Source organism: Protopterus annectens, chromosome 6.part0, assembly GCF_019279795.1.
Source record: "Protopterus annectens isolate FY-2018-M chromosome 6.part0, PAN1.0, whole genome shotgun sequence".
Lineage (NCBI taxonomy): Eukaryota > Metazoa > Chordata > Ceratodontiformes > Protopteridae > Protopterus > Protopterus annectens.
In genome coordinates, this window is record NC_056737.1 from 1,296,263,931 (window position 1) to 1,296,288,249 (window position 24,319).

General features: G+C 41.0%; 1 protein-coding gene across 4 annotated transcripts in view; it reads right to left on the bottom strand.

Moving 5' to 3' along the window:
- The window catches only part of ORC4 (origin recognition complex subunit 4), a 693,897-nt gene that overhangs the window by 590,749 nt on the left and 78,829 nt on the right, over positions 1 to 24,319 (bottom strand). For all 4 annotated transcript variants that reach the window (XM_044074865.1, XM_044074866.1, XM_044074868.1 and 1 more), the window contains exon 3: positions 1,256 to 1,332. In XM_044074865.1, coding sequence (XP_043930800.1) covers positions 1,256 to 1,332 — 77 coding nt within the window. The remainder of the gene's footprint in view (positions 1 to 1,255; positions 1,333 to 24,319) is intronic.

Consider the following 24,319-nt stretch of genomic DNA (forward strand, 5'->3'; position numbering starts at 1 on the left):
ACTTTTATACCCCTGGCGCACTGACATCAGGGAAGGGGCGACAGCAGCCGACGCCGGACCAAGACTTTGGAACTCAGGCCGACTGCGGGTCGCCTGCCAGCAGGATAACCCAAGTGTAATGACTGCAACAGTGAAACACGATGAACATCTAAGGCTACTGCAGCAGTGATCAATATGATTAACAACTCGTTATTTTTCTCGTTGTAGACTCCATAAGCTTGGTGACAACTTTTTCTGCTTTCTGTTGCCAATGTCATTATGCTAAATGTTTTTGTGCTCTGGAGTTATCAAGTTGCTTAGCAACAACCTTTCAAACAAATGCACATCATCAAAAATGCTCCCTTATTCTACAGTTGCTCATTTTCTTGTTCTGATAGATTCCCATTATTCTGTAGTAGTTTAATCTTAGCCAACACTTCTAATTCCCACTACTTTTTCCCCATATTTCTACCACATTTTTAAACTCCATTTTCATTTTGTCCCACACACTATCCTTTCTGAAAAGAAAAAAAAAATGCACATATTCCCTAATAACAAAAAAAAAATGGCTAGAAGAAATGATTTAAGTTAGAAAACTGTCTCTCATTCTCAGATGGGCATCAATGCTTTCAATTAAATACACATGATCATATGAAATACTTCTATCCAATCCAGCATGGTTATTGTACTGTGGGAAATATGTAAATTCTGCATTCCTGGTATTTTCCATAACACATTCTCATATATTTTTTCTGAATATTTTGTTACATTATCCCTTCTAGGTTACCCAGATATATCCTCGCTATTTGCAAATCAGGTTCCAGTCCACACACAAACATTCCTTGCTAAAACTTTAAAATTTCTCCCAACATTCTCTTAAGCAACATAATAGCAGTTTTAGGTAGTCTATAAATACATGCCAGCATAATCCTCCTCCCCTAACAACCCCTTACTACCACAGCTGTACCATTACTATCTTTTGTTCCCTCTTGTATCACTATTTGAGCCACTAGAAATCAGTATTACTCCTTTTCCTTTGTCCATAAAATTCTGCTGGCTGCCCACCATGAAATCCTTTATCAGATGCACATGCTCTTTTCTATTCCAACGTGCCTCCTGCAACTTTTGCACATTGCACTTCTTAGTTTAATTTGGTTCTCTGATTTTGTCTATAGCTGTAAACGTATTTACATTCCATGATAACATGGACAGAGTATCCATTACAACAAAAGGTATTACTACCCACTTAATAGAATAGTTTTTATGATGTACTTACTTATGTTGAGATTCCATTCCAAATGGTCTTCCATTCAGCTTCTGGAGACAAAATCTCTTCCTCAATATATCCTGAACCTGTATGTATAACAGTTGTGAAAAACAAAACAATGAAATGCACTACTAATTCAGAAGGCAAATGAAAAAATGCTGCACTATTCCATCATTGTGATAATAAACAGTGCGACTCTCAAGTACTTTACCTTATTTCCAAACATCAATTTATTAACTAAAACATCAAAAAGTGACAATTACTGCAGTAACGGAACTGTCAAAGCTGTTGCAAGATCACAACATAACTGTACACATGGATATGTAACATTAACAGACACCGACGCCACATAAGTAGTCTAATATTTCCACACAAACAGGAAAGCAATACATTTGACTTAGTTGCAGAGTCTTCAATGTTTGGAGAGACTGCACCATCACTTCTTGAAAAGTTTCCATGTGTGTGATCATCACTAGAATTTAAATTCTAGTGAAGTAGACTCTCAGATAGGGTTGTTTTTCTGGAGTAAGGAATGTCATCTGGGATGCTGTGTCCTGGCTTGCTCCCAGGAATACAATTTTTTGTGTGGGGACTAGTTTTGATTTCTTTTCATTGATAGTATACCCCAGGGAGATCAGTAGGTCCTTGACAAAAGTCAGGTGCTGTAGTAGCTTTTCTTGTCTGCCTGAATCAGGCAGTCTAAGTATGGGTAAATTTGAATATTTCTTTGCCTGCAAAAAGCAATGGCGGATGCCGGATATTTTGTGAAAACTCTGGAAGCAGTGGATAAGCCAAAGGGAAGCATAGAGAACTGAAAGTGCATTGATCCTGCCCTGAAACTTGGGTATTTTCTGCATGATTTCCAGATTGGGATGTGTAGGTATGCCTCTTTTAGGTCTAGGGTGGTTAACCAAGCATCCTTGGAAAGCATTGGTAAATGCTGCTGGAGGGTGAGCATTTTGAATTTTGGTATCACCAGAAAAAAGTGTTCAGAATGGATAAATAGAGGATGGGGTGCCATGTGCCCTCTTTTCTGGGTACCAGGGAGAGTCTGAAGTAGAAACCTTGGCCTATCTGTTCTTCAGGAACGTGCTGTATTGCCTTCATGAAGAGCAGGGAAAGGACTTGCTTTTTGGCCTCAGCCCACTGGTTTGGAGGAAGATCTGGGAACCCTTTTGGTGTTGGCAGACTATGGAAATAAAATTTGTATCCCTGGGACACTATGTTGAGGACCCATCGGTCGTTGGCAATGGTGGTCCAGTTGCTTGCGTGGAAGGAGAGTTTTCCTCCTAGGGGCATAAGCAGGTGGAAGGAGAGTTTTCCTCCTAGGAGCATAAGCAGGTGGAAGTGTGAAGTCATTGTGAGTTCTTACCATAAGAGGGTGGCTTTGCATTCCCTTGTTTTTGAAGAGGAGGAACTCAATTGCTTAGATCTCTGCATTCCCTGGGGCTGTCTGTGGGGGGGGGGGGGAGGTTGGTTCCCCTGGGTCTGGGCTGAGCTGGCCTGGAGGGAGCAGGAAAGGACCAGTGCATCTTTTTTAAGACTTCTTCTGTCTTGGTGCCAAATAAGTTGTTGTTGTTAAAGGGTGCATCCAATATTTTGGATTTGACATGGTCTGGCAAGGTCTGTTCCTTTAGCCAAGCATGCCTTCTAAGGACAGAACCAGTGACTACTGCCCTGCACGATGCTTCTAAGGTGTCAAAACCACATTGTAAGGTGTGCTTAGTTACTTGACTTGCAGAATGCATTAACTCTTGTAATTCTTTTATTTTCAGCACAAACAGGAAAAGATATTTTTTGTTCGAGGAGTTCCATGGTATGTTGCTGATATTGCAGCATGTGGAACCAACAGTTTAATGCTCTAATAGTGAGAGTAGCAGAGGTGTATACTTTTTTTACCCCATCTGTCATATGCTCAGGAATCCCTATCTGAGGGGGTGGGATTCTTAGCTGAAGCTGCTTCAGTTCCTTTGGGTCCTTGAGAAACTACTTCTGGGTCAGCAGTAGGATTTTTGAAAAGAAATTTGAGAGTCTGTAGTACCAGTCAGGAGTCGGACTGGATTCCATAAAAACATCATCCACAACATCCAGGACAGGAGGAATGGCCAAAGGTCTGTGCTGTGGTAGACCTAAGAATTCCCCGAGTCCCTCTTTTTTTGACTGAGGGTAGTCCTGAGATTCCCATTGGAAATGCTCCTTTAAACTATGTAGGGTTTCCCCAAATGAAAAATCCTCGGGTGGAGGCGCAGAAGGAATGGATTCCTCTGCATCAGAATCCTCATAAGCAGAGAGGGGTTTCATATCTTTATATTCAGATACATCAGAGTCAGACTCCTGTTCAGATAAAGCTACTGGGGACAAGTCTCTTTCTTTTGGAAGGGGTAGCCTGGGTTCCTCTAATAAGCATAACAAGGTCTTCCGCCATGTTAAGCATTTGAGACTGAGGCAATGAAGCAGATGTCTGAGCTTGGGTCGTCTGTTTTTTGGGTGTGGTTCATACCCTGGGCCTTAGAAACTCGGTAGTGTTAGAAAGAACTGAAGATGCGAAAGAAGTCTGTCTGTGCTGAGTATCAGTAGTGCGAAGTACTTCCTCAGAAGCCAGTGCCTGCTCAGCGGCTCCGGACCCATCCAAGGTAGAGACATATGTAGGATCCTTAGTTGAAGAGTCTCGGGGTATACTGGACTCTGAAAGGGTCTCAGTAGAGGCTTACGAATCCACAGAAACGGGCATCAGGGGCTGCGAAACCGCCTCACTGAGGACCGGAGAATTGACGACTAGCTTAAGGGTAGCGTTGTCAGCAGTTTTGGACCTGTGCGGTCTGTCTCTGTCTTTATCCTTACATTTTTTTCAGAAGATTGGTAGTCGGATGGCTTACTGAAGCCATATTGCAATTTGAATACAGAGAGCGAAAATATCTAGCTACAATAAGGGCCCGATGACTTATACTTCTGGCGTTGAATAAAGCACAAAAGCAACACCAGGGGACATCGTGGTCTAGGCCTAAACAGGTGATGCTGTAAGAATGGAAGTCTCAGTGTGGTATTTGCTTTCCACAGGCGAGACAATTGTTAACTTTTTCTGACATCGGTTAGAGCAAGAAAAAAGGATCCCCAACGGGGTACTTAGCTTTAGAAGACTTAAACTTCAATTCGGAAATGAAAACTCAAGTAGTGGCCGAACGGCACTCATGTGAACTGCTTCTGCTTCAGGCTCCTCAGCAAGAAAAACTGATAATGGCATCAGCTGCCTGTTTTTATACCACTGATGACCTGACATCAGTCCTGGAGCGACAGCAACTGACAAAAATACTAAGCCTCTGGTATTCAGGCTGACTGAGGGCTACCCTTGTTAGGATAAACCAAATGTGATGACTGCAACAGTGAAACACAAAGAACATGTACACAGCCTGGAAATCTGAGATGGTGGCAGTTTATTACCTTGGAGGCAGGACAGAACACTGCAATATCGGACATTACTACCAGACTTCCTAGGAATTAAATGCAAGCGTACGAATTTAAAGGTTTATCCAAAGTACAGTTACTGTTGGCCACTGAGCAATGAATACTAAGGAGTGCAGTGAGAAAGGGGCCGGGGAGCTAGGCCAAAGACTCTGTTCGGTATAAGCTTATTCATAAGTACAGACGGTGAAGACTCGAACATGTGACAAGAGTGCATTACTGCATGCTCTTATAGCCAGGCTGGACTCAAAAAGTTGCTCAGCAAGTCATATTCTTGTGTCCTCATTAAACTTTAATCCATTAGGTATCAGTGGTGTGACTCGAGACCATAGCCCTGGTAGCCACAGAGTTAAGATTAAGACATTTAGACTTTTGGATATAAAAATTAATTTAGTGATGGGCAGTGCAGCATATCCATGCACCACAGACACTAACCACCACCTACCTTTAAAGCTGGTGATGGCTATACCAACACTGGATAAAGCTGTATTTTGATCAACAAAATTAAGTAATTAAATAAATGCACACCTTACCAGCAATCTCGTGTGAAATAGTTTCCCACAGAACAAAATGCCCAAAATTTGGTAAATCATGTTGGTAGCCAGCTGATGCACAATAACAGTCACTGCAGTGAGATATAATGCTCATCTACTTAACCTGTTCATCAATGCTACGTAGTAGATGTGGCTATACATTCATACTGAACACCTGCTTTACCTTAGTCAATGTTGTGCAGAAGTGAAGTACATACTGGCAAACAAGAGGCATATGTAATGCAATTATTGGATAAAATGTCAGTTCTTCACAGGGCACACACCATGCACATATCCACAGCTAATTTGTCTAAACGTGTTTACTGTGGTACAGCACTGATTAATCAAACCAATTTTAAAATTGACCAGACATACTAAATGGACAAAAGTACAACATGTAAATGACAAAATATGATGGTAGAGCAATGCTTTGGAAACGCAGCAAATCCAACAATTTATATATTACATAGACACTAAAGTTTTAAAACCTTTAAGAAATTTGAGTAAAATAAAAAAAAATATGAAAAGGATCAACTCTATCTGCAGTACTGTCATTTCATTTTTCTGCACGTTACAAAAAAGTGCTATGCAGCGTCAATGACTGAACAGATAATACACTTCCCTTTAATGCTGAAAGGTAAAACTACTATGGATTCAATTCGCACACCATGTGCTCAAATCTAATTTCTAGTACTGTTACAGTGCTACACTCCTTACGCATCCCTTCAGATAAGATATTCAACTGAGGTATATGAGGTACAAGCCTGTATTAGTTCAGGTGGCTGTGAAAGGTTCCATGCTCAGGGAAAGGGCATTTATATCAAAATATCCACACAGATTACAAACTTATTTACATACTTAGGTTCGTAGGTAGGTACCAAGCTATTGGCCGTAGGGCCTATAAAAAAGTCTAGCCAAAAAGGTACCCTGACTTTCACCACCCAAGAAAATTATATTCCTGTGCCCCTGACAAGCAGAGTCACAAAAGTGATCCCTAGGGTGAATTTCCTATTTCCCATCCAATCAGGATTTTTCTTGAAGAGTGCTAATGACAGATAGGTAATCTGTTCCAGAGCATGGGAAGTCTCTGGGACAGGAATCTACCCTCCAGCATGTTCTGTTTACTGTGTTGACAAGGTTTAGGTCCCTAGAGCGTGTAGCTCGGAGGGATTGGGATTTCTTTAAGTGGAGCATGTCCAACAGCTCTGGGTTTGACATAGCTTTGTATGTTAGGCAGAGATCGCCTCAGAGTAGGTAATATGCGACCGAGTAAAGCTGGAGTTTTTTGAGATGGTGTTCATAGGGCATCTGTTTGAGGCCAGTAATGCTCTTTGTGAGGTATTTCTGCGGCTTTTCCAGTTGATGTAGAGGTCTTGTGAGGTACATATCAAAAAGGGGCATTGTACTCTAGAATGGGTCTAATGAGGGATGAGTAGAGGGGAACAATGACCTCTTTTTCTGGATAAGAAACCTGGATCGAGTTATAGGCTTTGAAGAAGATAGCGTTGGTTTAATATGCAAGTCAGTAGGCCTGAATACACCCTCAGAAGCAGGTGCCTGCACAGCGGCTTCGGACCCCATCCAAGGTAGAGACATCCACAGGTTCCACAGTCAAAGAAGCATCTTGGACTCCGAATGGGTCTCAGTAGAGGCCTGTGAATCTGAAGTAGTGGGTATCAGGGGCTGCAAAAGCGCTAGAGGACCTGCGAACTGGTGACTAGGTTAGCAGAAGCGTCGTCGGCAGCTTTGGACCTATGCGGTCTGTCTTTATCTTTGCACTTTTTCAGAATGTGAGTAGTCAGGTGGCTTACCGAAGCCATTTCTAGATAATTGAACTGAGTATCAAAATATTTAGATGCGAAAATGAACAGATGACAAATAGTTCAAGGTTTGAATAAGGCACAAAACCGACAGCGAGGGACGTCATGGTCTGGGGCCTAGGCAAGGATTGTAGTACGAATGAAAATCTTTGAGGCATTTGCTTTCCTCAAGAAATACAACTGTTAACTTTTACGGACATCGGTTTAGAGCAAGAAAAAAGGATCCCCAATGGGGTACTTTGCTTTGTTGAAGACTTCGGATATGAAACTTGAAAACAAAAATTTCAGGAGTCGGCCGACTGGCACTTGCGAACTGCTTCAGGCACCACACGGCAAGAAAGACTGATGTAATGGCGTCTGCTGCATACTTTATACCCCTGACTACCTGATGTCATGGAAGATGAGACCGCAACCGATGCAGGACCCAAGACTTTGATAATCAGGCCGACTGAGGGCTACCTGCAAGCAGATAACCCAAATGTAATGACTGCAACAGTGAAACATGAAGAACATCCTTTTGTGATGAGGTGTGCCATGTAGAAGATTTCCTGACTACTGTGGCGAGGTGTGCCATGTAGAAGATTTCCTGACTACTGTGGCGATGTGATTATCAAAGGAGAGACTACTGTCCACCTGAATCCGAAGGTCTCATCACACTTTCGGTGTTACGTAGACTACCACCTATGTGGTAGTTCATGGGTGCAGAGTTTTTACCAAAAGGGATGACATTGCACTTTTTGGCACAGAGCTTGAGGCCATGGCTTTGACACCAGGCATCTGTCTCAGTGAGTCCCTTTTGCAGGATGTCCACATTGTTAGGAGTTTCGATTATGGCACCTAGTTTGCAGTCATCTGCGAACTTAGTTAGCCAAAGACCTGTTAGCCTGTACTTCAAAGAAGTAGATACCAAACAGGAGAGGACCCAGGACTGAACCCTGTGGCACTCCACTTGTCAATGGTCTGAAGTCTGATTTGGAGTCTGCTACTTTCACAGTGTGGGTTATGTCAGTAAGCCACCTTCCCACGTGCAGAAACCATTTCTTATTCCTCTTTACATTTTTATATGGGTACTTAACACTAATGTTCATCCTCAACTCTTTTTGCCACAACCAGACTTTTATCCTCCTTGTATCATTTGCAACTCACTGCTAGTTACTGTTCACTGTACCAAGTTACACTTCCCTTTCAAAATAAAGCATATGCATGAAAACAAAATTCTACCAATTTGTACAAAATCATTTTCATACATTTTACCACATAATACATGTAACATGACATTTCAACTTAAAAGATAACCATCTTACATATTTTAATAATTTTTTTCCCTAGAAACTCTTCCTTATATAACAAAAATTCCAGCTTCCCAGTATAAAGGATTAAAGCCCTGAATACAACCCAGGTGACCAAAGTTCAACCAGCAGTTTAGACATCTGCTGGAACTGGCAAAGGGGAAGGCAACAATGAAGTGATCTTGCCTTGCCAGCTCACCCTCTCTTCATGGAATTGGTGCAAGGTGCCTGCCAAGGAGCATAATCCTGAGGCGGAATTTCCAGTATAAACAGGACACAAAGGCACTGGTTTCTGGGGTAAGGTACCATTCGTGGGTATGTCACTTGTGGAAATGAACTGCAACTATCGGACTCCAACTGCACTACAAACCCCTGGAAAGTGTCAATGAGCATGCACCACTGAGAAAGGAGGCCAAGGAGGAACACAATAAATCACCCTTCCATGGCTTCCCAGTGTAATAGAAGGCAACTGAGACAAAACAGGGAACCCCCCCCCCAAAAAAAAATCAACTTTATCAAACTCAGTCTTCCAACTTCTAGCATACACAATCTCTTAATACCATACCATTTGTTTACCTCCATTATAATTTGAGGAAGGGTTAAAGGTGCAAAACTGAAATAAGTTTTAAAACTAGTCATTTATCCAACCATATTCTTGCTTTTGTCTTTCGGCTTTTCCTGGTTAGGAGTCACCACAGCAGAACTCCGGTCCGCTAATGATTGGCAGAAGGTTTTTACGGTGTCAAGTTGCCAGCTCGATGCCCAACCTTCAACAAAGGCACTCCCAATCACGCATGTCTTTCGGAATGCCACTCTACCGCGAGGAGGACATGCAGACTCCAGACAGAAGGCACTCCCCGCACACCAGCCGAGAATCAAACGGGTGAACCTCTTGCTGTGAGACAACGCTACCACTGTACCATGGCGAAAACAACAACAACATTCTTGCTTTAAGTTGTACATCTTTGAAACATTTTAGTTGGCATTTTCTACTTTTAAATTTCCACAATAAAATAGATTTCTAATACTCTAAATCATTTTCTTTCAACCCTTCTCCATTTGCCCACTCAAACTCACAAAACTATTACTGCTTGTTCATAGAAAGTTTTTTCGTTTACTTTTATTTTAACTGACACAGTATTTTAACAATGTACACTTTTAGCAGTATCAAACACAAATGTAAAGAAACAAGAAAAAGCAATGGATTGTTCCCAGTCCTCTCATACATCTGTTATACTATATTAACATTACTCAAAATGCAATCGCATTCAAAAATCAGCTAATCAATATTTACATTTTGAGAAAACTTACCAAAAACACATCAAAACTGCAAAAGGAACACTTCTCTATCCATTCACCAAAACCAAACTACTGCATTCATCCTTCATTTGTCTGAACAGCAAAAGGTTCTAAGGTAAGGTGAAGAGTCAGGGTCTGGGGCAGAGGCAAGATTAAGTTCAGCACTCATTAGTAAGGATGTGCATGGGGAAGATCTTTTTTTACACTTTAGTTTCTTTCATAATACTTAAATGATCTCTGCTGCAAGGTGGCTTAAAAAAATAATTATCTCCAAAAGATGGAAGGCGTTCCACAGTACAGAGTTTCCCCAAAGCAACAATTGCCAAAACTTTTTTTGTACCACAAGCTGTAGTAAAATTATTCTCAGCCTGACATTTTCCACTTTGCAAGAGATAAAGCCAACTAGCCAGCCATCTTGGTTCCTAGTGACAAATGTACACAATGGAGTTTGTACAAACAAAAATGGTGCTCTGGGCAAACAGTTCAGTCTTTCAACTTCAGGCACTCTACTCAAATTCAGCATTTTCCTTCTTGCCTTGTTCATCAATATAAACTAGCTGCACATGTCTTGAATGCCTTATCTCATACTTTGAGGTTTTCCACATTTCAGCAAAATGGTGATACAGCTCATGAAAAAATCCTTCTGTGTGTACTTCTAAACATCTAGCATCTCTAACTAGCAACCTTAATAAATGCTTCAGTTCGTGCAGTCTCTTCCAGTATAGTCCCATGTTCAGTCTCTTCCAGTATAGTCCCATGTTAAGTCTTAGCACCTTCTGGTCACAGCTGCCATTTTCATTTCAGGCCACAATGAAGTGTCACAACCTCACTCTTTCTTCCCTCCAAAATTACCTCCCTATACGTCTCACCAACTCTTCTGCCGTAATAATATGCAGGGTGCTTAAATATAACAGCAATGTCAAACTTGCCTTGAATTAACAACTTTACTTGGGGAAAACTCCGACATTGCTAAATTAGAGCAACCAGAGAAGACATCCAACCATAAGCACAACCTTAAGATCTCTGCAACTTATTCACTAATGTTGAATATACAATGGAAATACAATTGCTCTTTTTACTGCTTTTACTGTATACATTCTTCTCTTTCCATGTCACTTTCATTCTCCTACAGTCAAACCACAGGTGATCCACTTTTACATTTTCTATAAATCATTTCATTCCCCCACCCCCGTTAAATCTCCCCCCGGCATTTTTTTTGTACCTCCATTAAGTATATATCTGTTGTCTCCATAAAAGTAACTTTTGGGCTAATTCCTTGAAATTCCTGTTTTCATAAATAGTAGTAGTAACACTTGACAAACCATAACATTTACAACTGTCTAATGTCAGTGTAACCCACACTTCAAAGTTTAATCCAAACATTTTTCTCATCCTCTGTCTTAATTTCATGCACTGTCACACAATTACCTTTCAAATATCTATCTGTTCTAAACTGAACAGTTTTAACTACATATCACGAAGTATATATTAAAATATTTGCTGAAACTCAAATCTGCCAACCAGTTCAAAGTCCTGAATGCAATGTTACAGAAAGTTTTTTCCTTCTGCCCTGCACACGACACCTTGAAAACCTACAAGTTCAAAATTTGTCCCAGAATGTACTACTGTTGAAAACAGCTTCAGCATTTGATGCGAGTCTGATAAGAGACTCCCATTTTCTTTTAAGAGTTGCAAGACTCCCCCTGGCTGTTTAAATTGGAAGAATACAAGCATCATTCTTGCACACATCCTAGTCTCTGATCAGCCTCCTGGTCAAGCATGCTTCTATAACTATCATCAGAATCTGCAGTCCCCAAAAATAACCTGGCACACAGGTCCTTATAGGAAATCCATAACAGCTGCAATTGGCTGTGAACTTCTGCTCATTTCTTTACCCTCATTACTTAAAGAAAATTGCTTTCTTCTACTATTTCACTCAAAGAAACAATCAGCATCATTGTGCTCTTTTTCCTCAGTGTTTTAAGTGTCCCACTTGTTTTTTTAGAAAGGTTATAAACTTATTTAGAGCGCATTTCTATCTCCATTCTCTCCTCATACACGACCTCCTCTTCCATTTCTGTGTTGCAATCTGAACCCTCCCCTCACCCCCAAAATACAGTAGGTGAATTTCCACAAGTGTCCTGGCTAATCTCCCTTAATCTATATGAGCACTTTCTTGGGTACCCCTTGAAAACAGACAATGCCTCAGCAGAAAGGATGGGCAAGGACTTCATCAGGGAATATATTCTCTACTTTGGATGGGTTGAAGGAGATGGTAGGAGACAAACCAAAGTTTAGCTTTCGAAATAAGACCCTAAAGAACCATCTTTGTTATAAATCTAGTTTAAATAGGACTACTCTTGGATCAGATAGAGTAGGTATATATACATGCAGGAGTTGCGCTGCCTATGCGTATATATACACACAGGTAATAACTTTGTACACCCTAAGCTAGGCTTCAGAATACAGCCTTCTCACTATGCTGACTGTAAAACAGTCAATGTAATTGAGTTATTGTGTCGAATGTTTTTCATATTATATTGGCATGCCTATAGACAGTTCACAGACAGGATACTTGAACATACGAGGGATATAAGAAATAAAAAGGAATGTAGTGCCTTGGCTATGCACAACAAGAATGAAGGTAGTGAGCATATGTTTAAGTTTCTGGTCTTAAATACTTGCGGTCAGAAAAAGGGGAGGAGATATGAGGAATATTACTGAGGCAGATGAACAAAAATGGATTATGTTACTGTGTGCTGATAAAGCGTCTGGTTTCAATAATATGGTCTCCATTAAACCTTTCCTGAAAGCGAGACAGTTGAAAAGTACAGTTTTGAACCTACCATAAATGTAGATGTTCGAAGATCCACATTGCTGCAGTCATAACCTGTGGGTAGTCCGCTGTCCTCGGTCGGCCCGAATACCAAAGTATTAGGCTGGCGTCGGTCATGGGCGCTCAGATCTGACGTCAGTGCGTCATGGTATTAAAGCGCATGACCGACGTCATATCATCAGTCTTTTCTTGCCCCAGACGTCAGAAGGCCCTAAAAAGAAAGGCCACAGCCAAAAATGGAAAAACCTATGTACAAACAACCTCTACCACCCAAACCATACAACCACTCCAAACTACAGAGGGGAAGGAGGGAGGGTAAATTGGACTGCAGCAATGTGGATCTTCGAACATCTACATTTATGGTAGGTACAAAACTGTACTATGTTCTTCATCTCACATTGCTGCAGTCATAACCTGTGGGTAGAATCCCAAAGCAAAGGTAAAGGGAGGCTGGCAAAATCATAAAGCATTGGGAGCTGCTAACATGCCCTGTAAGACTGCAGTGGCAAATCCAGCCCTAGATTTGGAATAAAGAGGAGATGGTAATGTTTAGAAAAGTGTGCACTGAACTCCAAGTAGCTGCTTCCAAAATATCTTTAGTAGCTACACCTTAAAAAGGCAGTAGAAGTGGCAGTAGCCCTAGTGGAATGAGGTCTGATTCCAGCCGGAATCTCCTTACCATGATTAGAATAACAAAAGCAATACAATGGCCAATCCACTTAGAAATAGTTTGTTTTGTAACAGGTTTCCCTGAGAGGCCAAAGCAAAAGAAACAAATAACTGTTGAGACTGTCTGAACCCTTTAGTCCTGCTCAAATAATAACGCAACTGCCTGTGAATATCCAAAGTGTGCAAAATTTTCTCCCCTTTATTTTGGGGATCAGCATAAAAAGTAGGCAAATGAATAGATTGGTTCAAGGCCACATTTGAAACCACTTTAGGCATAAAAGTAGGGTTAGTAGCAAGAGATACCCTATCCTTATGAAAAATCAGGAAAGGTTCAACTGCCATTAGAGCTTGTAATTCAGAAACCCTTCTAGCAGATGTAATGGCCAACAAAAAAGCAGTCTTCCAAGACAAAAACTTTAACTCAGACGTAGCTGCAGGTTCAAAAGGAGGTAAAGTAAGCTTTTCCAACACAAAATTGAGATCCCAGGAAGGAGTAGGAGCTCTCTGGGGGTCTTATGTTCTTTGCCCCTCTAAGGAATTGCTTAAACAAAGGATGAGAGAATAATGGTGGGTCACAGTCATAGTGAGCAGAAATGGCTGCAGCATGAACTTTTACAGAGGAGAAAGACAAACCCTTGTCTAATAATTCCGTAAGATATTGAAGAGAAACACTCAAATCAGGCCTGGAAACATCAAAGCTCTTTGCTTTGCTCCAAATAAAAAATCTCCTCCATTTATCAGCATAAACTTTCCTTGTACTAGGCCTTCTGGCCTCCAAAATAACATTCAAAACTTGTTGAGGAAGCTGCGACCCTCCAGGTTCTAGAACAGAATATGCCAGGCTGTTAGATGCAGGGACTGAATCCTGACATTGAGGAAATGATTGCCTGCCTGAGACAAAAGGTGTGGAATTGAAGGCAAAGGCCAAGGAGGCTCCCGTACTAAACTCCTCAGCAGAGAGTACCAGTGCTGTCGAGGCCAATCTGGAGCTATTAGAATCATGGAGGGCTTGTCTCGTCTGACCTTCAAGAGCACCTTGGGAAGGAGAGGCAGAGGAGGAAAGGCATAGACGTGAAAATTGCTCCAACTGAATGATAGAGCATCCACTTTCCAAGCTGTTGGATGAAACATCTTTGTGCAAAACTTTGGCAACTGGAAATTTAGTGGAGAAGCGAACAGATCTATGTCTGGAGTCCCCCATATCACTGTCAACTGTCGAAATACATGAGGATCCAATTTCCACTCGTGGGGATCCACCATCTGTCTGCTCAAAACATCTGCTAAGGAGTTCTGTGCTCCTGGCAGAAACCTTGCCTGAAGAGTGAGGTGCAAACTGAGAGCAGTCTCCCACAAAATCATAGCTTGCCTGCAAAGAGGGTGCGAATGGGTTCCCCCTTGCTTGTTGATGTACCACATGACAGTTGTGTTGTCTGTTTGAATCAACACTTGTCCTGGGTGAAGTAGATCCTTGAAAGCCATCAATGCAAATTGGACTGCTAACATCTCCTTCAAGTTGATATGTAAATGTTGAAGTCTGGCAGGCCACGTGTCTTGAACCCATTTTCCATTGAGGTGAGCTCCCAAAGCCTTGTCCGAGGCATCTGTCGTTAAGATCTGACTCGCCTCTGGTCGGGTCACAGAGAGTCCCTTGTTTAGGTGACATTCCTGAGCCCACCACAAAAATTCCTTTAGAATGCAAGGTATTATCTGAATGACAGTGTCCAGATCGTGGCAGTGTTGCGTCCATACATTTTTGAGATACCATTGTAGCTTCCTCATATGCAGTCTGGCATTGGGAAGCACCAGAATACAAGATGCCATGAACCCAAAGGCTTGGAAGGACTGTCCTTGCAGTCACTAGCCTGGACCGTAGAGACAATTGTTGGAAGTAAAGTGTAAGGTTTCTCTGTTTGTCCAGGGTCAAAAAAGCCATCTGGGAAGCTGTATTTAGTCTCACACCCAGAAAGCACATTTCCTGAGAGGGTACTAGACTGGACTTTGTTTCGTTCACAGAATACCCTAGGCACCTTAACACTGCCATAACATACTGTAGATGGTGAAGTAGCTTGTTTTTGTCTTGAGCAAGAATCAGGCAATCGTCCAAATAAGGGTAAATTTGTATTCCTCTTAACCTTAAGAAGGCTATTACTGGAGCCAGAACCTTTGTAAACACCCTGGGCGCAGTAGATAAGCCAAAGGGCAATGCAGAGAACTGATAATGTAAAGTCCCAGCCCAAAAACGCAGGAACCTCATGTAACTGGGCCTGATAGGAACATGAAGATAAGCCTCTGAGATCCAGAGTTACCATCCAGTGATCTTTGCCCAACAGAGGCAGAAGTTGTTGCAACGTCAACATTTTGAATTTTGGAATGTCCAGGTATGTGTTGAGGATAGATAAATCCAAAATTGGCCTCCAAGTGTTTCCTTTCTTTGGTACGAGAAACAGGCGAGAATAAAATCCCAGGCCCACTTCTGACGGAGGGACCTGCTGTATAGCCCCCATTTGAAGAAGTAAAGAAATCTGTTTGTGAGCCTCTACCCTGTGCTGAGGAGGCGTCTGGCATGCCTTTGAAAGGAGGCAATGTGTGGAAATAAAACTTGTAGCCTCGGTCTATAATGTCCAACACCCATTTGTCCTGGGTGACTAAAAGCCAGTTTTGCTTGAAGAATGCCAACTTTCCTCCCAAAGGAGCTGCCAGACAGGAAGGATCTGGCAGCTGAAGATGTAGGTCATTGGGCCTGTTTACGAAAGGACTGGCCCCTGCCCTCACCTGTAGACTGTGCAGGGGAACTCCATGTTCTAGGCCTGAAAGAACCCTGAGCTCTGCCCCTACCACGTCTAGATCTACCCCTAGACTGTAAATCAGAAGAAGGATAAGCCCATCCCTTAGTAGGCCAATTCCTGCTAAACTTAGGGGGCTGCACCTGCAAAAAATCTTTAACAGTCTGCATAGACTTAGCCTTGTCTTCCATTTTCTTTAAGACAGACTCCACAGGAGAACCAAACAAAACTTCAGACTGCAAAGGAGCATCCAAAATTCTAGCTTTAACATGCTCTGACAAGTTCTGATCCTTAAGCCAGGCGTGCCTGCGAATAACTGATCCAGTGGCAGCCACCCTGGAAGAAGCCTGTAAAGCATCAAAACCACACTGCAAAGAATGCTTACCCACCTGATCAGAGGCATGAACCAAATCCTGTAATTCCTTACACTCTATGCCCTCTGCCAAAGCATCTACCTTAGATTTTAACTGAGTAAGGAGAAAATTCTGGTACTTCAACATATGAAACTGGCAATTCAAAGCCCTCATTGCTAGAGTGGAAGAGGTATACACTTTTTTACCCCACCTATCCAAAGCTCTAGAATCTTTATCCATAGGAACTGGGTTCTTTACAACAGAAGCCCTGACACCCTTAGGACCCTGGCTAATAGTTTCTGGGTCAGCCCTTGGGCTCTTATACAGATATTTATGAGCCTCTGGCAGTCTGTAATACCTATCTGGCTTAACAGGCGCAGGAGGCAAAGAGTCTGGATTAAGAGAAGCCTCAGAGAAAACATCCTGAACAACATCCAAAACAGGAGGTACAGCCAAGGGCCGATGTTGTGGTAAAAACAAAAATTCCCTAAGCCTTTTTCGGGAATCTGAGAAATCCTGACCTTCCCATTTAAAATGCTCCCTCACAGAATGCAGGGTTTCTGAAAAAGAAAAATCCTCTGGAGGAGAAGCAGAAGGACTGGAATCCTCTGCGTCTGAATCAGAATAAGGAGGAAAATCCTGAATGTCTTCAGCCGAAGACTCTGAATAATCTGAAGCCTGTTCCAAACTTTCCACCTCTGGCTCCACCCTAGGCCTATCTGGAGGGGGCATAGAACCCCTGATTAAGGAAATCAAATCTTCTGCCATTTTAAGCATGTGTTTTTTAGGCACAGCACCTGCAGAACTAGGACTGACACCAGAGGAAGGCAAACCAGGCCAGACCTTGGAAGGTACCTTAGAGCCAGAAGGAGAAGGCCTAACCACCTTAGGCAAAGAAGGGAGTACAGCAACCTGAGAGGCCCCCTCAGCCTGACCTGACTCCTGAGAGGCCACATCTTGCAAAATTAACGGCTCCCCCTGAGACTCAACTGAAACCTCGGCTGGATCTACAGATTCCACCGTAGTTTCTAAAGAACCGGCGTACGGAACGGACGACTCATCCTGCTTGGACCTTAACGATTTGTCCTTGCGCTTCTTAGCGGTAGCGGGCATCGGAGGATCCGACGGCATATTGTAATTGCACCGCTTACCGAAGACAAGCCTAGCGCAATCTAACCTACGTTTAATGGTGCGCTTATTAAATCTAGCACAAAAGCAACACCCGACTACGTCGTGCTCAGGCCCCAAACAAGGAATACAGAGAGAGTGGTAATCCCTATGCGGTATCTGTTTCCCACAAGAAATACAATTATTCACTTTTTCTGACATCTGGAATTAACTGAGGCAAGAAGAAACAAAAATATTCCCCAACGGGGTACTTAGCCCAACTTGGTTTCAGTCTGAAACTCAGAATACGAAAATTTCAGAACGCCGAACGGCACTTGCAAACGCTGCTTCTGCTTCGGACCATACGGCAAAAAAGACTGAGGATATGACGTCGGTCATGCGCTTTAATACCATGACGCACTGACGTCAGATCTGAGCGCCCATGACCGACGCGAGCCTAATACTTTGGTATTCGGGCCGACCGAGGACAGCGGACTACCCACAGGTTATGACTGCAGCAATGGGAGATGAAGAACATCGCCAGATTTTAGTTTATGTATGTTGTGATGTTTTTAAAATGTTAAGTATGGCTTTAAATAATTCAATTGTTTTTAATTGAAGTAATTAATGTTAATTGGAATACTATTTAATGTTGTTTAAGTCATTTTTATCCAAGTCTGGTGAAGAGGTGAACCCTTGAAAGCGCTTACTTACAATAAATTGGAAATTCTGCTGTTACATCCAGTGCTACCATGTTTTTCTCATTTGCTTCTTTTTGCTCGGATTGTTTTATTGCCTGTGGCTATATTTTTTGTTTTATTGCCCGTGGCTATATTCTTTGTTTATAAGTGTGGAAGGATAGCTGTTAAATGAATGGAGGTACGAAGACAGCAAAAATATAGTTTAGGAGAAAGGCAGTTCAAAAGCAAAAATATATTTACGGATTAGTCATCCACCATTTACTGATTTATCACTACTGTCAGTAAGATATGAAAATGTGCTTAAAGGTTATACACTCTGTCAGAAAGCCAACTGTATGTCTAAACATGGAGTGCAAGAAAGTTCTGGATCTTTTATGACTGACCTGGAGGATGATGCTTGAAGCAAATAAACTAGAGAGCTTAGGCAGTGGGTAGGAATTCAGAGTTAAAGGATGGGCCTACCTTTTCACGTAACACTGAATAATTTGTTAATGTGCCTTTAAAAGTTTCACAAAAAAGATAAAAACCTTTTAAGCAGCTGTGGAAAGCTAAGCATGTAAACTCCAGTGAAAGATACAAAGCTTAAGAATATAATCTAGGAAGCAAGCAAACAGTTCCACAAGGAAGAGGTCCCATAACTGATCCCTGAGGGACTCCACTAGCAAATGGCCTTTTTACAGAGGTGAACTCCACACTTCTAATGCCCTGGGTCCTGTCTGTGAGCCAGCTGGCTACCACAACTGGGTGACGCAAAGGTTTATACCAAACCTCGAGTTAATCAACAACGCCCAAGTGGGGTATTGTGTCAAATATCTTGGCCATGTCAAGTAGGCAGTGTGAATCCTTTTGCCCTTGTCCACTGCTTTAGTGACCTTCTCAATTAAGTCCACCACGCTGAGAAGGCACAACTTGCCCTTGACAAAACCAAACTAAGTCAGCTTCAATGTTTGGAGGTTTCTTGTCATTACAGATCATGTCCATGACGACTTTTTCATGGCTTTGCATAAGAGTGTTTGGAGCACACATATCACTCCATTATGTTTACCCCCTGAAAAACTAAGAGCAAGGGGGTAACTTTAATGACAGAGGAAGAAGAAAAAGTTAAAAAGTTAAGTGCCCTACTGAATGACTAGTGGAGGAAAAGAAGGGTTACAGTAGCAAATATGTATGTCCCCCAAGGACAAAGCACAGGGAATTAAGGAAAATCAAGAAAAAGATTTCTTTTCGTCAAGGATCAAGAGACACAAAACAAGACAAAAAGAGATGGATGCGAGTGCAGGATCAAGATCAAATTTTATTTTTTGGATAGGAAACTTCTTAAACCAATTCAAAAAAACTTGAAAAAATGAGTATTCATTGCCTTTTTGGATCAGGACAGTCTGACTGGGCTCTGGTAGCCCTTTTTCTGCATATGCCCAATAAGAAAACCTCCAATTACAGAAAAGACAAGTTTATGCAACAAAGAACATAAAGCTTAAAATTAAGTATGAACATAAAATAACTGAAAGACAGCTATACTAAAAAAACAGCAATCAGTAAAATAGTGTCACTACATATTAAATAAAGACAAAATTATATATACACAAAGGTTTAAAACAATCTTACACTTATGGATAGGAGAAATAACAGAGGTGGTGTGGGAAATGGGAGCAGAAAACAGAGTAGGTGAGAAAAGAATAGTGCGTCTACTTTAAGTGATATAGGAAAAAAGAATGGTGCAGAGAAGTTGAGGTAGATGTAGAATATAGTGAGTACAAGTTGGAAATTTGCTGGAGGCACAAACTCATTGCAGCAAATAGAAACAGACATGATAGTAAGGGCAAAGGGATACAAGAAAGTACGAAATTTACAAAAAGACTGGAGATTTCTTACAGCATTTGTTAACTTTTTGGATCGGGTGATGTGACAGACTAAATTCATACCTCAGGAGTTCACTTTCAACAGTCCTCAATCCATTTTAATGAGTATGTAATCATGTGAATTGAAAATGTTAGAAAGGTTGCCTCTAGTGATAAACTTGCACAAAGCTCAGGTGTGAAATCTCTCAACGCCACAGTCTTAACAACGGAGGGAAACACTACAGACTTCCATTACACCACTTAAAGTTATAAGAATGATGGTGTAAGAACGATTTAATGAAGATGTTGAAGAATACACTGGGTGAACCTGGGAATGTCATTTGCGAATGGCAGCAGCTGCAAGTTCAAACTTAAACTGACATACACAAACACTGAGTGGTAAAAGGTATGCAGAGTTATTACACCAAGTAAATTGCAGAACAAAGATGGACAAATATGATCTGGAATTAGATATCCTAAGTTAAGCAAACAAAAAGTTAGGTAAACCACTTGGATAGACTTGGCAAATTAAATAAAAAAATGGCTGTAAGAACTAGTCATTTTGAAAGCACATCTATATCCATTAGATAATTTGCTCAGAGACTATGTTTATGAGATTAAAGCCCAAGAGAAGCAAAAAACAGGCATGTACCATGGTAAAGGATGGCACTCCAGAAGACTTATGGAAATTAAGCATCCAGAAACTCACAAGTATTTGCTATTATTTAATCAAGTACTAAAAGGGTAAGAAAGATATCAGTTTCATGGAAAAAGGCAATACCACCAGTCATGTCCAAAGAGAAAGAAAAGCAGTATGGCTGTGAATGTGGAACTTAAAATAACATCAGATATTCTAACTTATCAGTACTGCAGAAGCATAAGCTATCTGGGTTACATCCTACCAAGGAACAACTTTGAGAATTAAATGTGGTTACTTTTAATTTAAAGAAAAAGTTCTCATTTCTCAAACTTTCATTTTCCTAACAACCTCAGTCTACTGCCCATTTCACTCACCTCTGTTGCTTGCATACTTAATACACTAAAATCTTTTACCGCAATACTTCAATACAATTTTATTGTCCAGTCCCATATAAAACTTTGGGGCTTACAGATATTTTGTCACCCATAGCAACTGTACCACCTTCTGAGCCTGCTGTTTGCCCTCACTATGCTCAGGCTCACTCTGCCCCCTACCCCCTATTCCATCAACCCCCACTTCATCAAAATATGTCATTCTCTTCGCCACCCACGATAACAAAACCAACAAAATTGACCAAGGCATCCAACTGGCCTAATTCCTCAACTTACAAACTAGCATCACAGGCCCATTATCTCGCTGCTCCCAATCTGCTCCAACAAAAACAGCATGTCATTTCCAGCCAGCGAACTATCTTCCCCTTACTTATGTATTACAAGTTGCTATTCCAGTCTGCTCTCACAATTACACTAAGGATACTTACCATTGCCATATCCTACCTTACTCCCCTTACCCTCATTACTCTATCTTCCCAAAATCTATACTCCTAATTAACACAATTGAACCTGAGCTGGCTCAACCATTATCATCATGAAAATCAAACAATTCTGGGTCCTGTCAGGTGAGCCAGCTGGCTACTGGCTACAACTAGGTGGCCTTAAAGAGTTTGTAACTACCAAACCTCGAGTTAATCAACAACATGAAATTAAGTGTGTATCATCAAATATCTTCTAAAAGCCGAAGTAGGTAGTGTGGAATCCTTTTGCCCTTGTCCACTGCTGGTTAGTGACCTTCTCAATTAAGTCCACCACATGCTTGAGAAGGCAATAACTTGCCCTTGCCAACAAAACCAAACTAAGCTCAGCTTCAATGTTTGGAGGTTTCTTGTCATTACAGATCATGTCCATGACTGACTTTTTCATGGCTTTGGCATAAGAGTGTTTGGAGCACACATATCACTCCATTATGTTTACCCCTGAAAAACTAAGAGCAAGGGGTAACTTTTAATGACAGAGGAAGAAGATAAAAGTTAAAAGTTAAGTGCCCTACTGAATGACTTAGTGGAGGAAAAGAAGGGTTACAGTAGCAAATATAGTATGTCCCACAAGTTGACCATAAGCACAGGGAATCAAGGAAAATCAAGAAAAAAGATTTCTTTACCGTCAAGGATCAAGAGAGACACAAAACAAGACAAAAGAGATGGATGCGAAAGTGCAGGATCAAGATCAAATTTTATTTTTTGGATAGGAAACTACTTAAACCAATTCAAAAAACTTGAAAAAAATGAGTATTCATTGCCTTTTTGGATGGGATTTCAGTCTGACTGGGCTCTGGTAGCCCTTTTTCTGCATATGCCCAATAAGAAAACCTCCAATTACAGAAAAAGACAAGTTTATGCAACAAAGAACATAAAGCTTAAAAATTAAAGTATGAAAGATAAAATAACTGAAAAGTACAGCTATACTAAAAAAACAGCAATCAATGAAATAGTGTCACTACATATTAAATAAAAGACAAATTATATACACAAAGGTTTAAAACAATCTTACACTTATGGATAGGAGAAAATGTAATGAGAGATGAATTGTGTGGGAAATGGGAGCAAGAAAACAGAGTAGGTGAGAAAGTTAATAGTCGTCTACTTTAAGTGATATAGGAAAAAAGAATGGTGCAGAGGAAGTTGAGGTAGATGTAGAATATAGTGAGTACAAGTTGGAAATTTGCTGGAGGCACAAACTCATTGCAGCAAATAGAAACAGACATGATAGTAAGGGCAAGGGATACAAGAAAGTACGAAATTTACAAAAGAGAAAGCTGGAGATTTCTTATCAGCATTTGTTAACTTTTGGATCCGGGTGATGTGACAGACTAAATTCATACCTCAGGAGTTCACTTTCAACAGTCCTCAATCCATTTTAATGAGTATGTATTCATGTGAATTGAAAATGTTAGAAAGGTTGCCTCTAGTGATAAACTTGCACAAAGCTCAGGTGTGAAATCTCTCAAGCATACAGTCTTAACAACGGAGGAAACACTACAGACTTCCATTACACCACTTAAAGTTATAAGAATGATGGTGTAAGAGCGATTTAATGAAGATGTTGAAAGAATACACTGGGTGAACCTGGGAATGTCATTTGCGAATGGCAGCAGCTGCAAGTTCAAACTTAAACTGACATACACAAACACTGAGTGGTAAAAGGTATGCAGAGTTATTACACCAAGTAAATTGCAGAACAAAGATGGACAAATATGATCTGGAATTAGATATCCTAAGTTAAGCAAACAAAAAGTTAGGTAAACCACTTGGATAGACTTGGCAAATTAAATAAAAAAATGGCTGTAAGAACTAGTCATTTTGAAAGCACATCTATATCCATTAGATAATTTGCTCAGAGACTATGTTGATGAGATTAAAGCCCAAGAGAAGCAAAAACAGGCATGTACCATGGTAAGGATGGCACTCCAGAAGACTTATGGAAATTAAGCATCCGAAACTCACAAGTATTTGCTATTATTTAATCAAGTACTAAAGGGTAAGAAGATACCAGTTTCATGGAAAAGGCAATACCACCAGTCATGTCCAAAGAGAAAGAAAGCAGTATGGCTGTGAATGTGGAACTTAAAATAACATCAGATATTCTAACTTATCAGTACTGCAGAAGCATAAGCTATCTGGGTTACATCCTACCAAAGACAACTTTGAGAATTAAATGTGGTTACTTTTTAATTTAAAGAAAAAGTTCTCATTTCTCAAACTTTCATTTTCCTAACAACCTCAGTCTACTGCCCATTTCACTCACCTCTGTTGCTTGCATACTTAATACACTAAAATCTTTTACAATACTTCAATACAATTTTATTGTCCAGTCCCATATAAAACTTTGGGGCTTACAGATATTTTGTCACCCATAGCAACTGTACCACCTTCTGAGCCTGCTGTTTGCCCTCACTATGCTCAGGCTCACTCTGACCCCTACCCCTATTCCATCAACCCCCACTTCATCAAAATATGTCATTCTCTTAAGCCACCCGATAACAAAACCAACAAAATTGACCAAGGCATCCAACTGGCCTAATTCCTCAACCTACAAACTAGCATCACAGGCCCATTATCTCGCTGCTCCCAATCTGCTCCAACAAAAACAACATGTCATTTCCAGCCAGCGAACTATCTTCCCCTTACTTATGTATTACAAGTTGCTATTCCAGTCTGCTCTCACAATTACACTAAGGATACTTACCATTGCCATATCCTACCTTACTCCCCTTACCCTCATTACTCTATCTTCCCAAAATCTATACTCCTAATTAACACAAACCAACTACCAAATTGCACATTATCCATCCATTGAGCCTGGTCTGCAAGACCATGGAACGTATCATCATGGAACTCAAACAAAGACATT